Source organism: Nyctereutes procyonoides, unplaced genomic scaffold (assembly GCF_905146905.1).
Source record: "Nyctereutes procyonoides isolate TBG_1078 unplaced genomic scaffold, NYPRO_anot_genome, whole genome shotgun sequence".
Taxonomy (NCBI): domain Eukaryota; kingdom Metazoa; phylum Chordata; class Mammalia; order Carnivora; family Canidae; genus Nyctereutes; species Nyctereutes procyonoides.
In genome coordinates this window covers 38,996,027-39,017,747 of record NW_026575047.1, presented here as the reverse complement: position 1 = coordinate 39,017,747, position 21,721 = coordinate 38,996,027, and the positions used below count along the sequence as shown (strand labels likewise).

The 21,721-nt window shown below is 54.2% G+C and overlaps 1 protein-coding gene across 6 annotated transcripts in view; it reads left to right on the top strand.

Annotated features, from left to right (window-relative positions):
* The window catches only part of ZNF710 (zinc finger protein 710), a 66,090-nt gene extending 47,058 nt beyond the window's left edge, over nt 1–19,032 (top strand). For 5 of the 6 annotated variants that reach the window (XM_055326455.1, XM_055326456.1, XM_055326457.1 and 2 more), the window contains 4 exons: nt 9,287–10,775; nt 13,669–13,860; nt 14,299–14,473; nt 18,855–19,032. In XM_055326455.1, the coding sequence (XP_055182430.1) occupies nt 9,315–10,775; nt 13,669–13,860; nt 14,299–14,473; nt 18,855–19,021 (1,995 nt within the window). In that variant the 5' untranslated portion in view covers nt 9,287–9,314 and the 3' untranslated portion in view covers nt 19,022–19,032. Of the gene's footprint in view, nt 1–9,031; nt 9,140–9,286; nt 10,776–13,668; nt 13,861–14,298; nt 14,474–18,854 lie in introns of all 6 variants that reach the window. The other variant, XM_055326453.1, reaches the window with a different exon arrangement.
* Nucleotides 19,033–21,721: the final 2,689 nt, after the last annotated feature.

The following is a 21,721-nucleotide window of genomic DNA, read 5'->3' as shown; positions in this document are numbered from 1 at the left end:
GCTCCACCCACTCATGTCCTGGCCCGACTGCGTGCCTTCAGGAATTCCTTGTGTATCTGCTCCTGTTGAGGGAATAAGGCTTGATGCCAGCCATATTTCCAAGACAGGGACCTGTTTGGCTTAAGTCCACTTGGGGCATGGGGAGGAGCAGGCCAAGGTCTGGGTCCAGCTCCTGTGTGTACCACCTGTGTGGGGCTGAGCTGTGTGGGGCAGCTGCCCATCAGGAGGAGAAGAAGGAGCCCACGTGGGGTGAGTTGTCACAGCTTCAGGAAGGCAGGGTACTCCTTTATAAATCCAGGAAACATTATATGGTCTCATTCATTTGGGGAATATAAATAATAGTGAAAGGGAATAGAGGGGAAGGGAGAAGAAATGTGTGGGAAATATCAGAAAGGGAGACAGAACATAAAGACTCCTAACTCTGGGAAATGAACTAGGGGTGGTGGAAGGGGAGGAGGGCGGGGGGGGGGGGGGTTGGGGTGAATGGGTTACGGGCACTGAGGGGGGCACTTGACGGGATGAGCACTGGGTGTTACTCTGTATGTTGGCAAATTGAACACCAATAAAAAATAAATTATTAAAAAAGAAAATCCAGTTACTTAACATACCATGCAATACTGGTTTCAGCTGTGTGGTATAGGGTTTCAACACTCCCGTGCATCGCCCGGTGCTCATCACAGGTGCCCTCCTTCATCCCCATCACCTGCTTACCCATCCCCCACCCACCTTCCCTCTGGTGCCAGTAGGGCATTCTCTACACTGAAGAGTCTGTTTCTTGGTGTGTGTGTGTCTCTCTCCTCCCTCTCTTCCTTTGCTTCTTAAATTCCACATATTTAGTAAGGTAGAGTACTCTAATTCACCCGCCAAGTCACCACAAGGGTGCTCATCAGATCTCACTAATCAATTTGGAGAATCAGGATCAGTGGGGGAGCTTTTGGAAAATAGGATGTCCAGGGGAGCCCAGCCGCCTCAGTCAGAAGAGCGTGCAACACTTGCTCTTGGGGTCATGAGTTTGACCCCCACGATGGGTGTACAGATTACTCAAAATAAATAAATAAAGAAGAAAGAAAACAGAATGTCAAGGCCCCCATCCCCAGAGATTCCAGGCCCGGGCCCTGGTACTCTTAATCAGACGATGCCTTTGGACTCTATGAAGCCAAAATGTCTGCCCTCTGAGTCTGAGAGGTCAGCCTCTCGCTATGGGGACTCCATCTTTTGTTTCCAGGGGTGTAGGGGTCACCATGACCTCCCTGGAGGAAGGGACCTCACACAGTGGCTGCTCTATGGCAGCCAGGCCCACCTCAGCCCTCAGCTTGTAAAGCAGAGGTGTGGTTCCCAGGAGGGGTCTGGGTGCCTGAGTCCTGAGAGATCTAAAAGGGAAGGGCTTTCAGGACAGGCTTTGCTGTCACTGGCCTGCCTGGGAGGGTGGGAATAGCTCAGAGATCCTGGATCTGAGCCCCTGGGGACTCTGCCAGAGCAAGACACACACACCCCGCCCCCCGTGCAGCCTGGAGTCCACCCCTGTGGAGGAGGCAGGACTGTCCAGGGGTGAGGCAGAGAAGAGCAAAAGCGCCCGTGGAACTCTCGGGCAAGCATCTCCCCTGGGCCTCATTCATTCATTCATTCTACGTGCCTCAGTGACTCTTTCATCCCCCTTCCCCTCACCTGGTGTCTTTCTCCCGGACACTCCCCTGGGGGCCCGCTCTGTTCCCCTACAGTCACCATCCTCCGGGTGTGCCGTGTGGTGGTGAGAGGATCGTAAACATACAGTTATGAATCAGCGTGATTGTACAGAGTTCTCCAGAGAAACAGAACCAGTAGGATATATATATACATACAGAGAGAGAGATTTATTTTAAGGAATTGGCTCACCCAATTGTGGGGGCTGGCAAGTCCGAAATCTGCAGGGCAAGCTGGCAAGCTGGCAACTTGGGCAGGATTTCTGTGATTCGGTCTTCAAGCAGAATCTCTTCTTTGAGAAACCTCAGTTGTTCTCTTAAGACTTCAGCTGATTAGATGAGACCTGCTGGCATTAAGAAGGGCAATCTGCTTTACTTCAAGTCAGCTGGTGGTAGATGTGAATCACGTCCACAGGATAGTTAATGGCAACATCTAGATTAGCCTTTGAGCAAACAATGGGACACCTGGTCTAGCCAAGTCTACAGGAAAGCTAACCTGAGAGAATCAGGCTGCCAAAGAGGCCTTTGCAGTCTAGGGAATGCTTCCCTGGAGGCCGTGCCTGCACCGAATCAGTGCAGCGGAGGGCAGCCCTGGCACAGGAGTCAGCCTGTGCAGAGGCCCTGAGGTTAGAGAACAGGTGTGTGTGTATGTGTGCATGCCCACACTGCAGAGAGGCAGGAAGGTTTGATGGGGGTCCGGTGGAGCCTGGCCGGGGATGGTGCTGAACAGCCCACTAAGGCATGAGGACTTCATCCTCTAGCCATGTGGCTGAGGCTGGGCTTCGGAGCCACCGCCCATACTCTAGTCCTTGCTTCACCCTCAGACTGTGTGACCTTGGACCAGTCCCCACCCCGGGCCTCCTTATGTGTAAAAAGAAGTGACTGGACACGGTGTACACGTACATCAGGCCCTCATGTGGTTTGTGGGTTGGTGGCCCAGCCATTCTGACTCCTGGGGGCGGGCTCAGCAAATCTGTCCATAGAGAAAAGGGGAAGCTGAGGGAAAGAGACTCACACACTTCCCCCTTGGCCACCACGCCCCACCCCCACCTGCCCCCCCATCCAGTGAGGCCCAGGGCTGACACAAGTGAGACCATGGCAAGGAGCCCCGGCCTTTGCACAAGACTCCAGCTCTGGCTTTTGCTTCCTCTTCCTTTCTGGAGGGTTTACAGCCCCGGACATAGCTGTGACGGCCTTTTCTCCTCCCCCGGCCCAGCTACCTGTCCCGCCCCACTCCAGACCCAGCTTCTCCGGACCCAAGGGCAGAGGGCCCAGACACGTGCACACACTCGTGTGCACCACCCCCCCAGCAGTGCAGCTGGGACAGAGGCAGAAAAGGAAGCTGGAGCCACATTCCAGAGGGCGCGAATGCCAGACCCAGACATGAGACCAGCCTCTGTTCTCTGTAGGGCCCTGAACCAGGCCTCAGCCCTGCCCCCAGTCGACCCCAGTGCTGCACCCCACTCCCCACCCCATCCTGGTGCTTCCACTGTTAACTGAGCTCACTCAGGGCAGCAACTTTATTTTTTTTTAATTTTCTTTTTAATTTTTATTTATTTATGATAGTCACACAGAGAGAGAGGCAGAGACACAGGCAGAGGGAGAAGCAGGCTCCATGCACCGGGAGCCCGACGCGGGATTCGATCCCAGGTCTCCAGGATCGCGCCCTGGGCCAAAGGCAGGCACCAAACCGCTGCGCCATCCAGGGATCCCTTGGTTAGCAACTTTATTTTGCTGTCTATCCCTACGACCAAGACCAATACCCAGCACCTGCTGGGCCCCCGGTACTGTGGCCGAGTCAGTGATTCGGTTGCAGGACTGGAGACTTAGCCTCTGAGCCACCTGGCGGTTCAAGGCCAAGGTGAAGGGACCAAGAACTAAAACTGCCTTCCCAGCAGGAGCCTGGAGCACGGGGGAGCCTGTGTCCTGGCCCTGACACCTACTAGACCCTTGAGAGTAGTCATCACAATAAATGGATCACGGGGTGCCTGATGACATCCCAAGGCTGGGCTGGCAGGAGCCCCAGGGCATTCCTATGTTGCCAGTTGGTTTTTTAAGAAGGTGTCCTGGTCAAAAAATAACATGATCGGGATCCCTGGGTGGCGCAGCGGTTTGGCGCCTGCCTTTGGCCCAGGGCGCAATCCTGGAGACCTGGGATCGAATCCCACGTCGGGTTCCCGGTGCATAAAGCCTGCTTCTCCCTCTGCCTGTGTCTCTGCCTCTCTCTCTGACTATCATAAATAAATAAATTAATTAAAAAAAAAATAACATGATGGTCACTCCCTTCCCAGTGGCCCCAAGCCACACCAGGCCTCCAGGGCCTTCCTGAGCTCTGCCCTTTCATCTGCGTTCGAAGGACACCGGCCACCCCAAGCTCCTCAGCCCTCTCCTGCTCTCAGAGCTGGGGTGCGTGAAGGGGCTCCCACTGATGGGAAAGGGGCCTATAGAGCAGTGTGGGGTGAGCAGAGGTGCTGCTGCATCTTGCAGAGGGGACCCCAGGTGACAGGCAGGTAGGCCAAGGATTAACCTGCCCTCAAGGTTCCAAGAAGCCACTTGTGCCCTTTTTACAGATAGGAAATGAAGACCGTGTGTGGTCAGGTGACTAGTCCAGGGTCACACAGCAAGTCACCTATTAATGCATGTGGTAAGAGTGTCTGTTTACAGGAACCCTTAGAGTGTAGCAGGAGATAGAGTGACAGCGCTCTGGCGGGCAGGGTCCCTGTCTGGGTGGGGAAGGCCTCCGCTGGGCCTCAGACACTGAGGCTTGGCGCTCTTCCCAGGGGGCTGGCCTGGGTGATGCTGGGCTCTGGGGAATAGGACTGCTCCTCCTTCCCTCTCCTTCCTCTGCTTTTATTTCTTAGCCTCCACAGCTTCTCTCTCCCTCCCTTCCTCCCTCCTCCCAGGCCCCACCCGCCCCTCCCATGGCTTCTTTTCCCCCAACTCCCAGTCCCAGACTTTAAGCTACAATCAGACAGCTGTTCTATCTTCTGTTTTCCTGCCTTTGCCATGTCCTTTCTCTCCACCCTGGGAACCAAGGAGGAGAGAACCATCCTGCCCAGATGGATGCCCCTCACCTCCTAGCCAGGCTGCAGATAGCCCAGGAAGGTCTGAGCTCCCTTTCTATGGGACCCTGAGGCCCAGCACAAGTGGTGTGGGGGGAAGGCCTTGCCTAAGAGGGGAGGCACCTCAGGGGAGCCCCAGGCCAATGGCAGCAGAAGCCTTGAGGAGGGGGTGCTGGGTACACAGCTGGTGCACACCTGGCCGGCTCTCCTGCCCTGGGCAGCCTCAAGCTAGGGCATAAAATAAGGGCTGTAGCCAGTGTGTGTGTGTGTGTGTGTGTGTGTGTGTGTGTGTGTGTGTGTGTTGCAGGGGTGAGGGGCTCCAAAAAGATGACCTAGGAGGATGAAAAATAGTGACACTGGGTTGCAGAGTCCCTGCCTTCCCTCCACTTGTTTCTGTGTATGGTAGACGGAAGACGCATGCAAAATGCAAGTAAATTAGATTCCCTCTGTCTTCTTTCTCTAGGCCTCTGTCTTAACAGAGACCCTCTGAAACACACGCACACGTGCACGCACAGCCAGCCTGGCCACCACACTGAATGAACATGCACTTATAGAGGCAGATATGTGTTCTGCTCAGGCAAGTAAGTGTTCTCCAGTTCTCAGGAAGAGCAGCGGTCTGACTGGCCAGGCTTCCAGCTGCTGCTGAGTAGAGACCCATGGAGGGGACCCAGCGGACCAGCCAGACAGGGATGACTCAGGCTTCCCCGTTGCAGGTTGCCTGGAACTCATGAGCACCTACCGGGCTCCTCGGGACCTGGGGACCACAGGGCAGCACCTGGGAGCTGATGCCAGGCTCAGAGTCTTGACATGACTACCAGAGCTGTGCAATGGAGCAGAGCCAGAGGCATGGGCCCAGATGGGGCCTGGCTGTGGGCCCACAGGCCTGGGTATAGACCCAGCTCTGCCCTGACAGGGTCCTACTCAAGCATGTGACTCAGACCCTGGATTCCTGGGCTGTGAAATGGGGTGCATCCTACCCGCACCCTCCCATGGGTTGTTTTTACAATTACATGGCTCACCTGGGACCTTGTGAGCACCGGTAATAGGAAGCTGGCTCGCCCTTCTGTCCAGATTTGTGGTTAGTTGTTGGCACCTCTGTGTCCCACCGCACTTGGGCACAAACCTCTCGTGAACAAGAACCCCGGGCAGGTCCCCTTTTACCTTCCTGTTACAGAAACACTGATGCCAAAGTCAAAACTGCCTGCCTGCTCCCACAGGAAGGGGATGCCTGCCTGGCCAAAGGCTGGCGCCATCATTAGCAGGGATGGTAAAGTGTATGATGACCCGCCACACAGGGGACTACACCAGACGTGCCCCTGGGCTCCCACGGCTCCTCTGCTGCCAGAGTGATAATTTCTTTGCTCCCATTCCCTTGACAGAGCCAGGAGGAGAGGGTGCCAACTTTGGGGCGGAGGAGACAAGGGACAGAGAGGAAATATTTACACTGACGTCCTCATCTCTTCTCACCACCCCACGAGTAGGCCCTGCTCCCCTTCCACACAGATGAAGAAACAGGCCTGGGATGCTATGGGATGTACCTGAGCAAGAAATGGCCAAAATCTGGTTTTGAACATACCCAGGGCCACGTCCTAGCATAGGCTCTGCCGCCGCTGGGGATCAGTTGCTCCCTCTCTGGCCCTGACTTCAGCGAAGTCCAGAAAAAGCGCTGAGCTTGTTGTTTGCTCAAACCCACAGCCGGAGTGAGGGCTGCGTCCAGGTGCTGTGTCAGACTGGTGGCCGAGAGTGGGGGAATGATGCTGCCCCATGGCGTGGCCGTGGCAGGCACAGCAGTCTCCTCTGAAGACTCTGTGAGGACAGGGACCCTACCTCCTGTACTCACAGCTCCAAGCGCAGGGCCTGACCTGGAGCAGGGACGTAGTAGCAAGCATTTGTTGTGCAGAGAAATGAATGAGTTCTCATCCCAGAAGCACCCCAACCTTTGCTGAATTGGGGGCCCCGGGATGGAGACCTCTCTAGGCTCTGTGGCCCTTGTCAGAAAAATCTGACCAGGAAAATCTGATCTTTATTTGCCCAGAGATCTGCGCAAAGAAGTTGATTGTTTCCATTTGGTGAGGGCTTTATAATTAACGAATCACCGTCACCTAGTTATGACCTCGTAGCTCTGGCCATCCTTCCCTGTGTAGGTAGGTGCCTCCATCCCGTGGGTAGGTAGATGGAGAAACTGAGGTGCAGACGGGACCTTTCTTGGTGCGTTGTCAGTGACAGAGCTTGGACTTGGGCCCAGGCTGCCTGACCCCCCAACTGGGGGGCTCTTACCAACAGGGGCATGAGGGCTGCTGAAGGAGGTGAGCCCCTCCACCCTTTTCCAGATGGACCCTGGACCCAGGTCGCTTCCATTCCACCTGACCCTCCCACAAGAGCCTTACCTCCAGATTAATAGTTTAGTCTTTAGTGTCCATCTCAAGGAAGCTAAATTCCTTCTGGGGTGTTTTATTTTTAGCCGGCTTCAGGAAGGGGAAGCTCCCCTGGCCTGTGGGAGGAGGAAGACACAAGGCCTGAGGGCCGGGAGCCGGTTTCCTGAGGAAGGGCCGCAGCTTACCACGCTTGACCCTGACCCTGATCCTGGGACAGAGCAGAGCAGGCAAGGTGGCCCCAGACACCCCAGTAATGTCTTTCCCCCGCCCCTGGAGCACTTCTGCTGTGCCTGCGCTGAGCAGGGGTGGGCCTTACAACCCTGACAAGTATCCCAGGCCAGGCAGGAGGGCCACTCACATCTGGGGCACATACCACAGTCCTGGGGAGGCCCGGAGGCCCAGAGAGGGTGCCAGGGCCTGGGGGAGGGGGAGGCCCAAGGAGTCCCAGGAACAGGTGGAATTTGAGGGAAGCCTGGCAGGCTGGTGAGAGGAGCTGGGACTCAGCGGGGCGGGGGAGGGGAGTACCCACCGGCAAAGGCCGGCTGCTCAGGCTGCGCCCCTGGGAAGGCAGGGAGGGGGCCAGTGTGCTGGGGCTCAGACCTGGGGTTTGGACCCAGACGGTGGGTGCGTCGGCTTTTTCAGAACCCTTTAGGCCAGAGGAGCATGCCCATGAACCTGGCATTCATTTCAGACAGTTCTCTCAAACGTGTTGGCCAGCACAGGCCCTTCTATCACACCACATCTTCTTACCTGGAATTCCAGTGTACAAATCAGATGAAAGCTGTATTTTTAATTGGCATAAATTTAGATATCTAAATGTATGATACTTAGGGAATCCAGAACAATCACCTGTTGTGAAAGACACAGTCGTGTAGCATAAGCCTTAATAGATAGGTGGTAGCCACTGAGATCGACCTTGGCACCTAATTTATTTTTGTGTGTTGCTTTGGTTTTGCCAATTTATTGCCATTTATATAATATAAAATATATTTTTTATTTTATCCCCACCTCAGCTCCCCCTCCTGGCAATATGTGTGTGTATATATATATATATTTTAACATTTTATTTGAGAGTGCATGTGCCTGTGTGTGCACAAGCAGTGGGAAGGGCAGAAGCAGGAGTAGACTCCCCTCTGAGCAGGGAGCCAGACAAATGGGAGTTGGGGGGCTTGATCCCAGGACTCTGGGATCATGACCTGAGCCAAAGGCAGATGCTTAACTGAGTCACCCAAACACCCCAATATATATATATATATATTTTTTTAAACCAAACACCTCCCTCATATGGTCAAGCCATCACAAATGGTGGCGGTGGTTTAACACCTCACTGTATGGCCTCCAGGCCTATGCAAAGTTAATTACCTTGGGAACAAAGCCAGTAGGGCTACAGAATGTGCTGGAGGGAGGTGTATATTGCATTTGAGTAGATGGGTTCCCTAAAATCGATTTTTAAAAGAGAAGAATCTTTTATTTTTTTTGTAATTTTTTTAAAGATTTTTTTTTAATTTATTCATGAGAGACAAAGACATAAGCAGAGAGAGAAGCAGGCTCCCTGCAGAGCCCAGTATGGGACTCGATTCCAGGACCCTGGGATCACGACCTGAGCCAAAGGCAGCCGTTCAACCGCTGAGTCACCCAGGTGCCCCTAGTTTTTGCAATTTTAAATCAGCTTTTTTTTCTTAAAGATTTATTTATTTATTCATGAGAGGCACAGAGAGAGAGAGAGGCAAAGACATAGGCAGAGGGAGAAGCAGGTTCCCCACAGGGAGCCCGATGGGAACTTAATCCTGGAACCCAGGATCACGCCCTGAGCCAAAGGCAACGCTCAACGGCTGAGCCCCTCAGGCGTCCCTTAAATCAGCTTTTTGAAGACCCCTTGCAGAACCGCTGTGGAAATTCAACCTTCCTGTTGCAGGTGGGAAGACTCAGGCCAGCAAGGGGGCAGGGCTCATCTGATATCCCCCAGGGAGATGGAGAAGATGGGCAGCTACGCAGAGGGCGTCATCGCTCCCCGTAATGACAAGTGCGTCCTGTTGCCCAGGCAGGAGGAGAAAGACACCCAGGGACACACGCCCCCAGAACCAGCCGAGCCCCTGCTGAATGTGTGTGTCTGTCTGTCATGTGTGCAGCGCGGAGCCGGCAGTACTGATGTTCCCTTTCCCTCCCGCAGCGATGCCCTCCTAGCCGGCCGCCACGGGATGGAGGGCTTCATGGACTCAGGGACACAGACGGATGCCGTGGTGGTGCTGTCCTTGGCTCAGGCCGCCGTGCTGGGCCTGGTCTCGGAAAATGAGCTCTTTGGAGCCACCATAAGCGCCGAAGCCTTCTACCCGGACCTGGGGCCCGAGCTGTCGGCGACGGCCATCGGGGAGCCCGGGCCTCCGGGACCTGACGTCTACCAGCTGGCCTGCAATGGGAGGGCCCTGGAGGAGCCAGCAGAAGAAGAGGTGCTGGAGGTAGAGGCAGCCTTCGAGAAGCACACCCGGCGGAAGACGCGGCCACCTGTGCGGCTGGTGCCCAAGGTCAAGTTTGAGAAGGTGGAAGAGGAGGAAGAGCAAGAGGTCTACGAGGTGTCCGTGCCCGGGGACGACAAGGATGCGGGCCCCGCAGAGGCCCCCGCCGAGGTGGCCGGTGGCGGCTGCGAGGCCCTGGTGCAGAGCAGCGCCGTCAAGATGATCGACCTCAGCGCCTTCAGCCGCAAGCCCCGGACGCTGCGGCATCTGCCCCGAGCCCCAAGGCCGGAGCTGGACACAGCCCCCTATGACCCCCACTTCCCTGACCCGGCCCGGGATGGCTTTCCCGAGCCCGGCGTGGCGCTGCCCGGGCCGGAGGCCTTGCCCCCCGAGTGTGGCTTTGAGCCACCCCACCTGGCCCCCCTGAGTGATCCCGAGGCCCGCACCATGGAGTCCCCAGAGCCGGTGAAGCCAGAGCAGGGCTTCGTGTGGCAGGAGGCAGGAGAGTTCGAGGCCGACTCGGCGGGCTCAACGGTGGAGCGCCACAAGAAGGCCCAGCTGGACCGGCTGGACATCAACGTGCAGATTGACGACTCGTACCTGGTGGAGGCGGGTGACCGCCAGAAGCGCTGGCAGTGCCGCATGTGTGAGAAGTCTTACACGTCCAAGTACAACCTGGTGACGCACATCCTCGGTCACAACGGCATCAAGCCGCACTCGTGCCCGCACTGCAGCAAGCTCTTCAAGCAGCCCAGCCACCTGCAGACACACCTGCTGACGCACCAGGGCACCCGGCCCCACAAGTGCCAGGTGTGCCAGAAGGCCTTCACGCAGACCAGCCACCTCAAGCGCCACATGCTGCTGCATTCTGAGGTCAAGCCCTACAGCTGCCACTTCTGCGGCCGTGGATTCGCCTACCCCAGCGAGCTCAAGGCCCACGAAGTGAAGCACGAGAGCGGCCGCTGCCATGTCTGTGTCGAGTGCGGCCTGGACTTCTCCACCCTGACCCAGCTCAAGCGCCACCTGGCCTCTCACCAGGGCCCCACCCTCTACCAGTGCCTCGAGTGCGACAAGTCCTTCCACTACCGCAGCCAGCTGCAGAACCACATGCTCAAGCACCAGAACGTGCGCCCCTTCGTGTGCACGGAGTGTGGCATGGAGTTCAGTCAGATCCACCACCTCAAGCAGCACTCTCTCACCCACAAGGTAGGGCTGCCTGCCGCTCTCCCTGCCTCCTTCCCTGGGGGGCACCTCCCCCAGGGGACTCTCCTCCTGTAGGTCCTTCATCCAGTGCTTCCCCAAGTACCACTGGAGATCATTAGGAGGGCAATGTAGATGAACATGGGACACAGATGAACATTTCTTATGTTTATAGTTCCATATTCATTTGGAGGAGTAATAGAAAAAAATACAATCAAATTTAGGAGACTTTATGATTTTTTTTAAAGATTTTATTTATTTATTCATGAGAGATACAGGGGGTGGTGGGCAGAGACACAGGCAGAGGGAGAAGCAGGCTCCATGCAGGGAGCCCAACATGGGACTCAATCTTGAGCCTCCAAGATCATACCCTGGGCTGAAGGCGGTGCTAAACCGCTGAGCCACCCAGGCTGCCCTTTTTATGATTTTTTTAAAAGGTTTTATTTATTCATTTGAGAACAAGAGAGACAGAGCATGCGCATGTGCACACAAGCAGAGGGGGAGGGAGAAGCAGACTCCCCGCTGAGCAGGGAGCCCGACCTGGGGCTCTACCCTAGAACCTTGGGATCATGACTTGATCTGATGTCAGACACTTGGCTGACTGAGCCACCCAGGTGCCCTGAAATTAGGGGTTTTGTTTTTTTTTTTTTTTTTAAGTAAAACTTATTTTTTTTAAAGTTTGTGACTGAAATGTTGGAGGAACCCCTGCAGGACCCAGGGAACCCAGTTAGATAATCACTGAAGCACTCTGCCTTCCAGGGAGGGTGGAGGCCAAGAGGCCACAGGGCAGTGGACAAGATAGTCAGAAGTAGAGCGGATTTCCTCTGCTCCTTGTTATTACAGAACTGTATCAGAACCTGTGACTTCCCTTTAGGAAAAAGCTAAATATATTTCATTTTAAAGGGGAACAGATATAAGGAAAAATATCTGTTATGGAAAAGTGCAATATGACTAACCTAGGCAGAGCGGTTTGTAGGGATGGAAGATGGAACATGATGTCCTTGTCTACACTGTCCCTTGGATACCACTCTGGCCCACTGTCCCCTACTGTCCTCTCCCTCCCTTCAGGCCACTGACCACCCTGCCTTCCAGCCACTGTCACCCCCTCCCAGAGGCCCTGCTGTCCAGGCAGATAAGATGAGGCCTCTGGGGTCCCACAGCCTAAGTCTGGTCTGCCCCATCATTTCCACCCCAAATCCAACCAACTTCACGCTCTGAAGCTCAATGTGCACAGAGTTCCCTCTTTCCCTAATGGCAGCCATAGGGACACATTGCATCCAACCCTTGTCCTCACCTCTCACAGTGGAAACAGCAGTGCATGGGGAGAGCAGTAGCCAGGCCAAGAAACCAGCCTTCCCCACCCTGGGAACGTTTTCTGCTAGAGCAGAGATGATTAGTAGGCTTTATTGCAGTCAGTTGGTATAGCTGCCCAGAACGTGATGTTAAGAAGGATTCTGAAGCAGATGAGCTCAGCCGTAAAAGCAGACCCTGCATCAAGTGAAACCAGATGACTGCTGGACTGCGCATCTTCAGGGGAGAGAGTGGGAGTGATAAGCACATGTGCCCTTTATGTGCCATTTTTCTCCCCTACTAAAAATCCCCACGAGTCTGCAAAGTGTTAAGAGAGAAATAATATCTCGAAGAAAAACTGAAAACAAAAAGGCTGATAAAATTGAAAATATCCCTGTCATCAGCCTCCATTTGCACAATGCATACATCATGCACTTAGAGACCAAGTGCCCCAAGGCAAGGCCCCCTGGTGGTCAGACACCTCCTCAGTGTGACAGGCCAGCATTTGAGCCCCTTTTTGCTCAAAGAAACAGACCCAGGCACCGGTTGCTTATAGTAAGAAACTTTGTGCCGAATAAGCAGTTGGGACAGCTGCTGCGACCACACATAGAGTCTGACCCATCTGTCCCTCTGGGGGTCTCCTAGATTACTGCCTCAGCAAAGAGGTCAGCTCCCAACTATTGTCTTAACTTTCCTCCCCAGACAATACACCAGCCCCCCTGTGCTTACCACACCCTTTCCTGCTCTGGGGTCACCTCTAGACAGTGGAAGAACATGTTACAGTCAAACCGGAGGGTTTTCCACTGGAATCATTGTCTCCTAGGGCCAAGTGTCCCAGACTCTTTCAGTGAGAAGAATCACTGGAGGGTCCTGTTGAGAATAAACATTCTTGGGCTCACTGGCCCAGAATCTCCAGGGAGGACTCTCCCGAGATGCTGGGTGTGCAACAAGGTGGTTCTTATTACCAGGGAAGCTTGGAATAGCCTCAAGGGGTCAAGTGGATAGGCTCCAGAGGTTTGAGAACTCTTGTGTTCAAGATCCAAGTGTCATTTTTCCTGGAATGTCTATACTTTTTGTCATACTCTCAAAAGGGTCAGTGAACCAGAAGGACCACAACACTGAGGGGAAAATGCATACACATGCCCTTGACCTGAGCACAGCAGCCAGGCTACAGCTGTCTTCTTGGCCACAGATCCCTGGTGCCTGTGTGATGCTAGTTGCCACAGATGCCCAGTAAATGGTTGCTGGACGAATGAATGAATGAACATGAATTGGCCTTGGTGTGCTGGTACAAACCTAGAAATACAGGTGAGCAAGAGACAGGTGTGTAGGAACAATAAGGCTCAGCCAGTCTCTGCCTGTTACTGGAAGGCTTCCTGGAGTAAGTGGCCCTGACCTGACACTCTCCCGGTGGCTTTCAACAAGTTGTTCCCATCCAGAACACCCCCAAGAAGTCGCTTCCCAGAAGCTGTGCATATACCCAGACACCATGCCCTATACACACACACACACACACACACACACACACACACACACTCACACTTCCAGAGGTTGTGCCCATCCCGTAGCCTGACTATCACACCTTCTCCCCACCACCACCCCCTGCCAGGGCGTGAAGGAGTTCAAGTGCGAGGTATGCGGTCGGGAGTTCACCCTGCAGGCAAACATGAAGCGGCACATGCTGATCCATACCAGCGTCCGGCCCTACCAGTGCCACATCTGCTTCAAGACCTTCGTCCAGAAGCAAACCCTCAAGACCCACATGATTGTACACTCACCTGTGAAGCCATTCAAATGCAAGGTACCAGGCTGTTGGGGACCCAAAGCAGGACGTCCCCATGGGTGGCCCAGAGTCAGCACTACCTCAGAGCCTGCCTGGCCAGTGCCAGCAAGGGACCCAGGTTTGGGTGAAAATGCCTGGGCTTGAGGGGGTCGCTGTGGGCTGTGGTGTTCAGAAGTGGTATTGCTTTGGGAGTTGTGGAAGGGGTGAGGGTCTCCGGAGGGAGAAAGCCCAGGGGTAGGACTCTGTGGTGGAAGAGCCCAGCCCTGGGGTTCTAGAAACTCCTGATCAGGGAGACCAGAATGAGCAGCTTGGTTCTCCAGCTCTCAGGCCTTTAGGGTCCCATAGGAGGGGACGGAGTGAGTGCTGTCCAGAGTGAATGGGATTCCAGCCCCACCAGGGGCTCTAGGAGGGCGGGCAGGCTCCAGGGTCTCCTGATGCCAAGTTGGTGTGTTGCAGGTGTGTGGGAAGTCCTTCAACCGCATGTACAACCTGCTGGGTCACATGCATCTGCACGCGGGCAGCAAGCCCTTCAAGTGCCCCTACTGCTCCAGCAAGTTCAACCTCAAAGGCAACCTGAGCCGACACATGAAGGTCAAACATGGTGTCATGGACATCGGCCTGGACAGCCAAGGTGGGTGAGCCCCACACAGTGGGCAGCACACCTGGGAGCCCCCTGTCCCATCAGGGGCATTGGGGAGGCTGGCCAGGCCTGGGATCTCACTGGGAGGGGCCCCAGCTGAGAGAGCAGGTCCCTGTGAGGGTTGTCCTGGTGATAAGAATGGGGTATTGACATATTCTATAAAGGACTTCAGCATGCTCAGGATCATAAAGAAATACACTAAGTGATATTGATCCCATGCTGTGTGCCAGGCCTTTAGTAACTTACCTGATCCTCACAGTGAGGTTGGCACTACTAATTATCCTCATCTTACAGATGTGGAAACTGAAGGACAGAGAAGTTAGGTAATGCTTGGAAGGTCACAACACGGCGGGGGCGGCACGGGGGCAGGGGACACAGACGTTTTTATGACTATGACAATGACATTGAAGATTTATGGTTGGCTGGGACTGGAAGGATCAAAAGGGAAAAGGAGCAGCTGGAGAGATGAAGGAAACTGGGTGAGATCCCAATTCCAGCTGTACCATGGGAAGGTCTGTGGGCATCTGGGAGGAGCTCTGAGCTTCCCAGCAGCCAAGGCAAAAAGCTTAATGTGATCCGTCACACTCTTCACGGTCCATAGCAGTTCCATAGGCTGGTGTTGTAACGTCCCGAAGTGTGAGTGACAGACAGGCTGTCCCCTTCACGCTCATCAGACATGGAAGACTATTAGTCTCTGTGGCATATTGAGGGGAGGAAGGACTTTAGAGATTCTACTGGAAGAAAGAGCTGATGGCACGTCAGGAAGTCTCCCTGTATGGTCTGGAACTATTTGACTAGTGTCAAAGAACTTGCTGGAAATGCAAATTCTGCAACCCTATAGACAAAGTAGCAAGGAACATGCCTTGACAATATGGGTAAGTTGACTTGCCTGGATGACATTACTCACTAGCCGTCAATCAGATGTTGGGGGATGACTGCAGGAACCCTGATTTGGTTTTGCAGCAGCTAACCAGTGAATGGCCTGGGTTTTCTGGCAGAAAGGACTGTCAGTTTTCTAGTCTTGTGAGCAAGGATGCAACCCCATTGGCTGCATATAGGCGCTCTCTGTAGCCCTTCCAAATTCAAAATGTGCTATGGAACCAACAGTATAAGCATCACCTGGGATCTTGCTAGAACAGCATACTCAGTCCTACCCTAGACCTCCTGAGTCGGAGTCTACATTTCAAGAAAGATCCCAGGGTGATCAGTTTGCACAGTAGAGTTTTACAGGCAATGGCACTAGAGTGGTGGTTTCAAACTTTGGTATGCATTAGAATCACCTGGAAGCTTGTTAAAAGCAATGGTGAGGCTCCACCCCTGGAGCCGCTGAATCTGTAGGTCTGGGGTAGAGTTGCAGAATTTGCATTTACAGCAAGTTCTCAGGGGATGACAAAGCTGCTGATGAGGGACCTCACTTTGAGAACCTTTGATCTGGACTCTAAAGGTCTGGTTCTCCAACTTGGCTGCACATCGGAAGCACCTGGAGAATTTTTAAAATGCTGATGCCCGAGTCTCAACCCCAGAGATTCAAATGTAATTGATCTGGCATGTGGTCTAGGATCAGCACTTTAAAGCACTTTAGATAATTCTATGTGCAGTAGAGTTTGAGAGCCACTGCTCCAGCAGACCTGCCTGTACCTAGCCCACCAGGAGGGACCAGAACAGAACTTGTCCTTTTGGAAACAGCTGTCCTGCACACCTTGCTTCCAAGGGGTGGTTAAGGCACCAGCTCTTTCTGTCTGAGGTCAGGAACCAGGCATACAAAGGACTGCTTTCTTCCTGACTGTGCCAGATGATGGACAGTAAAGTAGTGATGGGCACTGGATGGCTGGGACCCAAGCCAACCTGCCTCACATATAACCTTGGTCTGAAAGCCTAGGCTTCACACTTGTGTAGGAGGAAGGCAGTGTACGTTCTAGATGGAACCATCTAGTAAACTGGAACTATGATTTGGGAGGTGGATCAATGTCCTTGTCAAAAATGGTACACTATTAGCTTGTCTTTCATCCTTTAGTTAACTGTGTCATGTGAAGGTATGGCACAAGGATTTCAGGAAGAAACAGCCTAGTGTCTTTAAGATTTGGAACAGCTGGCCTTGTTTTATAAAGTCAGGAAGACTCATAGTGTGTCAGATGCTCTGGGCACGAGTAGTAGACCACCTCCCCACCCCCTCACCCCACCCCCAACACTTGGGCTGGCTGAAACAATAATGAAATAGATTAAGAAAGGGCTTGAAATCCAGGCCGTCTTCAGAGTTGCCTGATTCAGCTCCCCAACAATGTCAGCGGGGTGAGTCTCCCTCCATTTGTTCACAGCATTAGCTCTGATTTTCCTCATGGTCACAAGATGGCTGCCAGCGCTCTTCAGGGCAGTGTGCTTGCTTGTGCACAACCAGTGGGAGAGTAAGCCTATTCCCTTTGCTCTGTAAAACCAATGAGAATTGTGTAAATTCAAAGAATTCAGAAGCAGGCCCCTCCTCAGGATTCAGAGGCCTGAATTCATTCCTGAACCTCTGGTTGGCAAGGGCCGGAATTACCCCTAGACCGTTGGCTCTCAACTGGGGGTGAGTTTGCCCCCTGGGGATGTCTAGCCAAGTCTAGAGACATTTTTGATTGTTGCACCTGGGGTGATGCTACTGGCATCTTGCTGGTAAAGCCCCGGGATACTGCTAGCCATCCCATCATGTGCATCCTACAGTACCCCCACAACAAAGAATTATGGCCCAAAATGTTAATAGTCCCAAAACCCTGCCTTAAGCTTATTAGGGCTACCCCCCCCCCCACTGGGGTCTGCTTCTCCTCAAAACACATCACTTGTCCTAGGTGGGGCTCAATCCTTGCCAGCCAGCTTCCCAGGGTCCCCAGATCATACCCTGGGCTTCCCTCCGTGTAACAGAAGGTGGCCCCAGCCCTCCTCTGTGGAGCTTTCCAACTGGCTTTTGTTCAGATACTTAAGCACTTTATAGTAATATTTCAAATTAATAAAATTACAAGAGGCTTCCTAGAGGTTTTGCCTTGTGCCTCTATGTTAACCTACCTTGAGGACACCTGGGTGGTTCAGCGTTTGAGCATCTGCTTTTGGCTCAGGGCATGATCCCTGTCCCTGGATGGAGTCCCACATCGGGCTCCTGCAGGGAGCCTGCCTCTCCCTCTGTCTCACGAATAAATGAATAAAATCTTAAAAAAGAAAAGAAGGAAGGAAGAGAAAGAAAGAGAGAAAGAAAACTTACCTACTTAAAAAAAAAAAAAAAAACACTACCTTGGATGTTTGTCCTTGAAGAGCAAAGCCCAAGGAGACCACTGGGCAGAATGGGTTTAAAGCACCAATGCTGGGCAGCCCCAGTGGCGCAGTGGTTTAGCGCTGCCTGCAGCCTGGGGTGTGATCCTGGAGACCCGGGATCGAGTCCCGTGTTAGGCTTCCTTTATGGGGCCTGCTTCTCTCTCTGCCTCCCTCTCTCTCTCTCTCTCTCTCTCTCTCTCTCTCTCTGTGTGTGTGTGTGTGTATGTGTGTGTCTCTATGAATAAATAAAGTCTTTTAAAATAAAAATAAAAAAATAAAGCACCAATGCTGGGACGCCAGGTGGCTCAGCGGTTGAGCGCCTGCCTTCGGCTCAGGGCGTGATCCCTGTCCCAGGATCGAATCCCACATCGGGCTCCCTGCATGGAGCCTGCTTCTCCCTCTGCCTGTGTCTCTGCCTCTCTCTGTCTCTGTGTCTCTCATAAGTAAATAAAATCTTGAAAGCAAGCAAGCACCAATGCTGGTAGCAAGTCAGAGGTTAGAAAGGGCTCCCTCCCACCATTTGAAATGCCAGAGCAGTGCAGTGGATCAAAACAACAGCACCAGCTGGGTGCCCTTGGGCAAGTTGATTGACCTCTCTGAACTTCCTTTTGACTTACTCCATGGGATTGCTACGAGCATTCATGAGACAGTGTATGGGAAGTACTGGGCATACAGTAGGTGCTTAAATAAGTGGTGCTGCAGAAACATGGCATAGAGCAGCAGGGTTTCATGTGGCCAATGGGACCAATGAGAAACACTGCAGAGGATGCATAGTAGGGCTGACTCAGGAGGGCAGCAGAGGCTTGACCCAAAGAAGAGTTCAAGGCCAGGCCTGCACCATCCTGCTGCGCCGCCACCGCCCCCCCGCCCCCAGCCTTCCCCACCAGCTTTACCGCTTAGGTCTGGTGACCCTTCTGAGAAGCCACAGGAGCCTGGGGTTTCTGAGTGCAGGAAGGAAGAGAGGCAGCTGAGAATCCTCTGGAAGCAATGACTAAGAAGTCCTTCCTTGAGAAAGGTCATCTGCTTCCATGTAGAAGCGACTGGCTCTTGCCAGGAGGCAGCATCCGGGCCTAACCGTGCCCCTCTCTTGCAGACCCCATGATGGAGCTGACAGGCACGGACCCCTCCGAGCTTGACAGCCAGCAGGAGATAGAGGACTTCGAGAACGCCTACGCCTACGCCGGTGTGGACAGCAGCACTGAGGCCAGCGTCCTCACCGAACAGGCCATGAAAGAGATGGCCTACTACAACGTGCTATAGCACAAGCAGGGCCGCCCAGAAGGGGCGGGGGGTGGGGGGCAGGGGGCGTGGGGGGAGACCCACGTGCTGCGGGCTGCACCTCCTGCAGCTGAGAAGCTACTGCCTACAGTCCTGAGGCCTCCCACACACACACACACTGAGTCATTTGCACCACTAGGGACCTTTTGACCAAATGGAGACTGTACTACTGGCCTCAGCTGCAAGCAGCACAGGCCCAGCATGGGGGGAGGAAGGAGGATGCAGGAGGCCCAGCTCTGGGTCTCCTCGGCCTTCTGCTGTGGGAGGATGGGAGAAATGCTAATGGGGCCAGCTGGGGACAGCTCACAAAGGGCACAGGTCCTCAGGTCTCTCCAGGCCCAGCCGAGCTGGAGCAGACGGTGTGGGTAGGGCCTCCCGATAGCTCCTCAGGGGTCCCGACACTGGAGAAAGAACTTGAGCCTTGCGTTGTTTCCCCTGTAGACCAACTCCTGCCTCTAGGGATGTTTGAGCTCCTGTGCTGGTCAGCACTGCCCCCCACCTCCACCCCCCACCAGCCCCTGGGTTGGGGAAACCCAGAGGCCCCTTCCCCACCCTGTCCATGAACAGCCAGGCAGGGCCCTCTGCCGTCTACCTCCTGGTGTCCCCACGCTCTCCTCAAGCCAGGCATGCATGCAGCCCCGGCCCTGGCCTCAGGAAAGCGGGATGTGGCCCAGCCCCCAGCTAATGCCCTCTCCAGCCCACCCCCCAAGGCTCCCATCTAACAGCAGCTTGAAAGTGGGTGTCCCTAAAGTGGGTTTCAACAGATGTCACCCAGTTCTTGGTTATACTGGTCACTCTATGAGGGTCTCCCAACGTGAACAGAGCTGGGACATGCCTTTCACTGGGCACACGCTAAGACAGGCGGAGGCCCTTGGACGAGGGGCAGGGCACAGAGATGGGATCACAGGACCTAGAAGGGCTGTCCTCAGAGGAGGCCAAGGACCACCGGGGTGGTGGCGGCTGAAGTATCGTACATTAACAAGTATCCATCTTGAGGAAGTGGACAGCCAAGAGTCAACAGGTTCCCAAGAAGAGCAACATAGTTAAAAAGAAAATGAAGACCATAGAGAAAAAAAATTTTTTGAGCAAAAGGGGTATTTTGAAGGTAATTTATTTTTTTTCCTTTCCAATTCTGTGTCGCCTTTTCTTTTCTGATGGAGATCATTTTCTTTTTCCAAATGGAAGCTCCCTTGCATGCTGTGCGTGCTCCGTGCCTCCCCAACCTCGAGCAAGCAGCCAGCCAGGCAGGACTCGGGCAGAGGGGGGGCTGCTCTGGCCTCGCAGGTGCCCGCAGGGAGCCTTGGGCCGGGGCAAGAGGCAGGAGACAGAGCTGGGCAGGCCCTCGGCCTCTGCCCAGCCCCTCTGGCCAGTGACTCGCCTGGCACCACCCACAGCAGCGGCCGATTCCGCTGGGGCCAGCAGCTCCCTCCCTTGCTTGCTGCCCTGGGGAACCGAAAGACAGGCCCAGGGTGTGAAATCATAGCACATTCAGGAACGCTAGGGCACCCAGACTCCTACCCACTTACCTCCTGAGGCCTCAGTGGGGAGGGGCAGGCAGGGCTGTCCCCAAAAGCCTGGATACCAGGAAAGGAGGGGGTCGCAGCCCGGGCGGGGTGCAGGGACCAGTCTGAAATGCAGCTACCCCCAAAGCTGTATCCTCAGTGAAGGACCAAGCCAGGCTTCAGGGTGGCTGTGATCAGGACAGAGGGGAGGACAAGGTGGCCTCGGGATCGGGCAGCCAGGTGCCCCCTTCCTTCTCTGCTAAAGCTCACGCTAAGAGGCAGCAGACAAGATGGCTGGGGTCTCACAGGAGCCTTTCCCCTCCAGAACCCCGAGGCCCCCTGACCACAGCCCCCCAGGTGCCCGCCATGATGACCCTCAGGTGGCAGTGACCCCCATCACTGTAGAAGACATTTTCTCCTGCTGAGCAGAAGCATCACCCCCTGCAAACTACCTCTTCCCACAATGTCTTTCTCCCCTGGTACCAAAAAGAACCCTGTACCTCCGCCCCATCCTCCTCCTCTTTCCTGCCAGTGCAGTGGCCTTGGTCTTGGAAACCTAAGGGAGAAGGTCTGGCCCCCAGGGTGGGGCTTCCCCTTCCTCCCCCAGCCCTGCCATCAGCACCGGCCTTCTGCGAGATTCGATACTTGAACGCCCCCCTGCCCTGTGCCTTGGACCCGGGCAAAGCTAAGAGAAGGAAGCAGCACAACTCACAGTTTGAGCTGGGGGGTGGTCTCGGCAAGGCTCCTGTCCTCACCCCTCCCTGACCTTTCAAGAGAGGCGTGCAGCCTCTTGGGTGACTTAGAAACTCCTGGACAAATTCCATTCTAACTTATTTTGACGTGTATACAAACCAACTGTTTAGAAATTCCACTTGTGCAAAGCCCTACTGTGTTTTTATGTTCCCATTTAAAAGAGAAGTTTACTTAGCAATAATTATAAATAAATGAATATTCTTTAGCAAGGTGACTGTGAGTGCTTCTTCCCATCATTCCTGAGGCCTTGGTCTTTGCCCTCCTCCCACGAGGAACCCCTAACAGGGTTTCCCAACCCCATGCCACGGGCCATAGCTCCCCAAGGCAGGGAAGAGACCCAGATCGTCCTTGGCATCAGAATGGCCACCTGCAGGGCCAGGCGCCTACACGGAGCAGCTCCAAGCCCAAGAGGGAAGGGCTCTGGCCA